General features: G+C 37.5%; 1 protein-coding gene across 1 annotated transcript; it reads left to right on the top strand.

Moving 5' to 3' along the window:
* The first annotated feature begins 5,109 nt into the window (after nucleotides 1–5,109).
* Nucleotides 5,110–6,359, top strand: LOC149240059 (uncharacterized). Its single transcript, XM_089367241.1, has 2 exons — nucleotides 5,110–5,277; nucleotides 5,572–6,359. The coding sequence occupies exons 1-2, from the start codon at nucleotides 5,263–5,265 to the stop codon at nucleotides 6,058–6,060; spliced, it is 504 nt and encodes a 167-aa protein (XP_089223367.1). The 5' UTR covers nucleotides 5,110–5,262; the 3' UTR covers nucleotides 6,061–6,359.
* Nucleotides 6,360–6,846: the final 487 nt, after the last annotated feature.

Genomic DNA, 6,846 nt, shown 5'->3' with positions numbered 1-6,846 from the left:
GGAGGCCTCACGGAAGGGGGGGAGAGGAGAAGGGGGGGGGGGGGGGGGGGGGGGGGACGAGGGGGCACATTTAGAGGGGAAAGGGAACCAGAGTCCTTCAAAGAATTGTTTAATGGAGATTTAATTAAATCATCAAAAGCATGAATGTAAGAGGGAGAAGGGGAAATATGTTGCTTACACGAAGAAACCACCAACCCTGCAGCCGCTCTTGCCCTGGTGAGAGGAGGGGAGGGAGGCCGAAGCGGAGGTCTATCACATTTCTTCGGGGATCCCTACGAGAGAGATTGATCAACTGTTGCATGATCACTCTGCTTCCCTTCATCTAAGTTGCAGACCTACTTCCCCTGATTCTGGTTTGACTTAGGGGGAATTGTCTTTCCAGATTCCCCTCCATCCGAGTTCTTGGAATTCTTATTGAGGTGGAAATCCTTAAATAAATGCCCAATCCTTCAATGTGCCAAATCACTGAAAGGACCCAGTTGGTGTGCTCTGCCCTGGCAAACCGGAGTGCAAACCATCCTTTCACGAAAGTCTGGACCACCAAGGGTTCGGCAAGGTGGTCGCTCCAAACCTCTGAGACCCACTGTTTTAGCCTGGCAGTGTTGTAGTGGCAACCTCAAACTCTTCCAACAAGAACCTGCTCAGTTGTATCCATGGCCTCACTCCACTGGAAATCCTCACCCAGCCTTAAGAAAACCTCCAAATTTTCGGGTCTAAGGATCCTCTGCTTCTTTAATTTGCAGGGGCCTTCATCAGGGGAGGGGTTCAAAGGGGGTTCACAGGAAGGGTTTGTCTCAGGAGCAAGGTCGCCCAGGGGAGGGTTTGAGGAGAAAACCCCGGAAATGGGGGGGGACTTTAGTGAAATTGAAGGAAAGGGGTAGCAATGAGACCGGAGCGGGTAGTCCAGGGGCGGGGGCAGTGGGATCGTTGATGGAAGCTGCAGAGAGAATGCGGGAACCAACGAATGAGGGGAGGCCTTCTGTAGATAAGCCTAGACTTGGATCGAGGGATTGATCTACGAAATTGAGGGTAGAGGGAGACAAGGGCTAGGCTGAGAGGTCAGGGATGGATGGGGTGGCCTCAGTGAAAGTCGTTGCCGAGCACAAGGGCCCTGAGATCGAGGGGAACGAGGCTACTGTGTTGGTGAGTTCATAGCCAAAGTGAAATTTGCTTGCCAGAATAACCTCCGGAGAAGTCCAGATGGAGGTGCCCTCGAGAGGGTCTTCCGAGTAGTCAACTAGGTCCTCCATAACCGACTCTAAAAACCTGCACCAGCTACCTTCAAAAACCCTAGGTCAAGTGTCATTGTAGAGGTCGGTTAGAAGGTTAGGTGTAATCTCATAACAGTAAAAAAGTAAAAAACCGAAAGGCGGATGGGCCTAAAGAGTAATGGGTCGGCGTACGGGAGGCCAGGGGAATCTACAGTAGGGTCAGGCTGCCTTAGGGGAGGCGTAGGCTATGAAGAAACAAGTGAAACCCTAGCCCCATTCCTTTTGTCACTTCCGAGAACCCATCTTCGCTTCCTCATTTAGCCACTTAAAAATACATTAATAAAAAAGAAACATTTTCATGTGGACAATATAGTCTATATATAAAATGTCTCAATACACATGTTATGTAAACTATTTTAATGTCAACTATGTTTATCTTATATATTGTTTAAAAAAAAAATTATGTGTATATCATATAAAGCAAAAAAAAAATGTTATCATATAAAACAATTGCAAAAAGTTAAGTTTTTATGGTTAAAAGGTTTGACGTAGTTTCACTATTTTACATTTTAGTCTCTTTTTAAATATATTTCTTTTTGTTAGATCTGAGACTTTTGTGATCCATATTGTAGATAAATGTCTTTCAGATTAATCACATATATTTTTTTTATCAATTTTTTCTAAAGCCCAACAAATATTTTTAGGACTTATAAATACAATTTAAACAATGAATAATTTATATATTGTATTACAAAAGAAAAAACCACTACATGTTCAATGAAATTTAAAAAAAATTGATCCCTTTGAATGCATACTAAATCGATACTCAAAATAAATTTATACTAATTTTTAATAAACATTTATAAACATTATTTATAAAATAATAATAATAAACCATTATTTAACACAATTATATATATATATATATATTCTCATGTTGTTTGTCTTAAGCATTTCTTCTTTGGAACTCTTCTATCAACTTGAAGAGAGACAGTGGGTAATCTGTCCCACCCAATTTCTTTGTGTTAGATAGTCCAAAAAATTTATTGCAAATTCATAACCATGTCTTTATAAGAATATGAAGAATATGATCACTTTTATTAGGTTAATTCTTTTTATATTTAAATTCGAAATAAATATGACCGAACCTAACCAACTCAACAATCAAAAATTGATTATTCTTATTTTGATGTAGGAATTTTTTTGCCGTAAGCGTTAAAGTAATAATATGGAATGTGTATAATATTATTTTTTTCAAAAGTTATATTGAAAAGTGAAATTTTAATTTTAATTTATTTTATATAAAAAATAAGTTAATTGCTCAAGATTCATATGAATTTGGCAAGAGTTGAATATTATTTTTTATGGATTATTTGAGGTAATTACAGACTACGTGATTTTCTAGCAATAAGAGTGATGTGCAGATTTATATTTATAAATAACAATGAGTGATAATTGTCTTTAATATTGATGAACAAATTTATATTTATATTTATAAATAACAATTAGTAATAATTTCTTTAATATTGATGAACAAATTTATATTTATATTTATAAATAACAATTAGCGATAATTGTTTTTAATATTGATGAACAAATTTATATTTATAAATAATAATTAGTGATAATTGTTTTTAATATTAATTTGACATCTAGATTTAGATAAGTTTTCCCAATATTAAAAAAACCATAACTATATCTTTGCTTCTAACAATTTTACTAAAAGTGAGTATTTTTAAGGGAAAACACTACCTTGTAAAAAATGTGCCGATTCGATTACCCATGCACTGTAAGCATGAAGTTTACTGACTATTCCAACCTCACAAAAGCAAATATTAAATGAAAGATTATAAGATGAAATAAAGCAATTATCACATCAATGTGTAACACAATATATTACATTTTGAGTTTGCCAACGATTTGTTGGACAACAAAGGCGATTCCAATGGGCCAACACACAAAAGCCAACCGACTCACGTAACTTGTCAGCAGCCCCTTGAGAGCCTTTTGAATTTGACCAACCGAAAAATTGATAGGAGCCAAAAAAGAGTAAGATTCTCTCAACAGAAAACGACCCAAACCCAAATTTCGATGTGATGTTATACGGAAAAAAATGCCACGTGATAAAGTTCATCACTTTGTGTGTGTCCTAGTGCGAAAGGGCAGATTCATAAAGTGAAATAAACTATCAAATATGTAATTGGGGGCATTTGTTTTTAAACAAACTGACGAAACTATGGTTGTCATGATTATATTCAGAAAAATAGCTGTGCCGTGGGCCCACTCCCCGTGCCGTCCAGCTGGCCATGCGCAAGCATTGAATAAGCGGTATGGTCCCGAGAGATGGCCGGCCAAACTGTCGTGCCGCCCAGGTAGGACCTACAAGGAGTTTTCCCATGGCGGGCGGACAGCTCGCTCATTCCAAGACGGGATATATTAAATTCCATGCTATGGGGTCATAAATGAACGGCGGGTGTATATGCTCATCGTTCGATTTTGTTTGCTCTTAGCAAAATCAAACGGTAGGCATATACACCCGCCGTTCATTTATGGCCCGATGGCATGGGAAATATGGCTCGCCCTCCAAGACAATTCCGCGTCATATTTCTGGACAGAAATCTCTGACACGTGGCAGAGGCCACGTCAAACTTCTTGTTTTGAAAAAACGATTCAAATTCAAATAATCAGTTAAAACGGGAGTTGTGGCCTACGTTCAGTCTAGTAACAAAAAAGGAAAAATATTGGGTTCAAAAAAGATGCTTAAAAATTGAAGTGGTCGGGGATGAATTAAAATATGTGTTAGGAATTATTATAATTTTATTGGGATGGTATTGAGTGTAAAGTGGTTTGCATGAGATTTAGTTTTCTTATTTTTTAAGTTTAAATTAGGTTTAAATTTTTATGAGAAATGGTTGAGAATTGAAATTATTTTAGGAGAATTAAAATTATTTCAGGGAGTTTCGAGGTTTGATAGAGTTTCGCATAATTTTAGTGATAAATATTCTATTCACATAATTTTGGTGATAAGTATAATTTTAGTGATAAACATTCCATTCATATAATTTTGGTGATAAGCATATTATTCTAGGTTGATCGTTATTCTTCCATCCAATAATTTTAGGTAAGTAGTTTTTCTTCTATCCAATAGGCATCTCATTCACACAATCTTGATCATAAGCATCCCATTCTAGGTTGATCATTATTCTTCCATCCAATAATTCTAGGTCGATAGTTCTTCTTCTATCTAATAGGCATACCATTCACACAATCTCAATGATAAGCATCTCATTTTAGGTTGAACATTATCCTTCCATCCAATAATTCTAGGTTGATAGTTCTTCTTCCATCCAATAAGCGTACCATTCACATAATCCTCGTGATAAACATCTCCTTCTAAATTGGTCATTGTTCTTCCATCCAATAATTCTAAGTTGATAGTTCTTCTTCTATCTAATAAAAATTCCATTCACTCAATCCTAGTGATAAACATCCCATTCTAAATTGATCATTATTGTTCCATCCAATAATTCTAGATCAATAGTTCTTCTTTCATCTAGTAAACATTATATTCGCACAATCCTATAAACATTATATTTATACCATTCTAGCCCTAAACTTTCCATTCTAAATTAATTATTATTTTCTATCTCATAGTTTCAAAATCCATATTTCTTTTTCCATCCAATAAGCAGGCTGCTCCGGCCTAGGATCAAGGTAGTCTTAATCAAGGTGATTAAGTTGGCAGGCTGCTATGCCTTCTGGTATTCCAATATATGATCGCCTAATCGTTATACCGCCTACGTCTCTCTTTCATGCTGCCGGATACTGGCGGCATCTTAACTTTTGTTATTTTCAACCTTATTATAAATTACATATAGAAGCGCAAACGCTTCTTGGGTTGTAGTATAAATAGCCCAACCAGTCCACCTGGGACACTTGTATTAGGATTTCCACTGCTAGACAAGCCGAGCAATCGAGCTTCTGATCGATTGGATTTCTGCATAGCTAATTGCTTTATCAGCTTTGTATAAAGATCCTCAATTAGCAGAATATGGCCAGCGTTGAGGTATATCAATCAATCTCTGCATGTTTGTCTATGTTTATGCGGATGGATTTATCAATTTTTTTTGGGTTTCCCTGGTGAGATATGTCTGGATTGAATTAGGATATTTAGATTTACAAAAAATTGTTTGGGATCACTTAGATTCCCAAGTGCTTGTAAATGGTTTTTTACCCTGATCACTTAGATTCACCAGAGCTTGCAAAATAGTTTTTGCCCATTTGTTTTTTTGCCGATTGTGCTGCCGCCAGCGAACTATGCTGATCCATTTGTCGTCGGGGCATGGATTTTTTTTTGCAGGTTGCAGCGCCCGTTGGATTAGTTGCAAGCGAAGAACAAGTGAAGGCCGCAAATGAAGCCGTGAATCTTACAGAGATCGAACCCACGACCGAAAAGGTTACCGAAGAAGAAGCTTCTGCTGAGGAGGTTCCCGCGACCGAAAAGGCAGTCGATGACCCCGCCATCGTTGAGAAATCTGAAGACGAATTGACTGTCACGCCACCTGTCTCCGAGCCCGAAGCAAAATCGGTCCCCGTGGAATCCGAGGAAGCGGCAAAACCCAAGGAAGAAGTTGTCCAAGTACCCGAAGAAACCGAGCCCACTGAAGAAGTTTCTGTAGCAGCTGTTGAAGAAAAAGCTGAAGAATCATCTGTCAAGGAAGAAGCTCCTGCTGAAGTTCCAGAAGAAAAAACTGCATCAGTTGAGGAGACTGCTGTTCAAGAAGCAAAGCCAGCTGAAGCAGCTCCCGCTGCAGAGAAGGCCGAGGGTGAGGGTAAGGGTGAAGAATAAATGAATGGGTATGGATCAGAGTAAATGAATAAAATATATGTATGGATCATTTGGGGAGGTAAGTTTTGATCTAGGAAGTTTATATAATAGTATTGTTGTAAACTGTTTATAGACTGTTTAGCCAGTGATTATGTACTGAGTGGATCCGATCAGTTTAGTTCATCCCTTCCATTAATTTCAGGCATCGCAGCTTCGGGAAAAGTAAACAAGTGGAAAGCTTGCCGATCGGATCAGCGATCTCGCCTAAAACGATATGATGTGTGTATTAATATTAATTACATGTAGATTGTGTTTATCAAGCATGTGAGTGCTAATTGCTTTCTATGGTTTTTCATGTTGAATTGTTAAATCCAGGCAGTTTTTGGATTTTACATGTTATAAGCATGAAATGGTGGGAGAGCACAAGTTGAATTTGTTGGACTGATTGATCAAAACTTTGCTGTTATATGCTCTGTTGAGAGTGGCTTGTGTGAAGGTTTTAAGGTCTATCTTCGGAGTATCACACGATGCACTAACTAATAATGGGAAGAAAATAATTAGTTGGATAGAAGTTTTAAGATTTTTTTTCCCGAAGAAATAACCCTGTCTTTTATTAGTTGGATAGAAGTTTTAAGATTTCTTTTCAGAAGAAATAAACCCTGTCTTTTATATAGAAGTTTTATGATTTATGCTTCGCAGAAGTGTCACACTATCTCAGGGAAGGACAATGGTGAACCGTATAAAAGATTGGTTAGATGTAGGCTTTATATCTGTCCTGGATTTTTACACCATCTAATAATGGAAATT

Source organism: Pinus tabuliformis, chromosome 8, assembly GCF_031772625.1.
Source record: "Pinus tabuliformis cultivar Carrire ecotype Pingquan chromosome 8, CPIR1, whole genome shotgun sequence".
NCBI lineage: Eukaryota > Viridiplantae > Streptophyta > Pinopsida > Pinales > Pinaceae > Pinus > Pinus tabuliformis.
The sequence above is the reverse complement of the archived record's forward strand: the minus strand, read 5'-3'. Positions and strand labels throughout refer to the sequence as shown.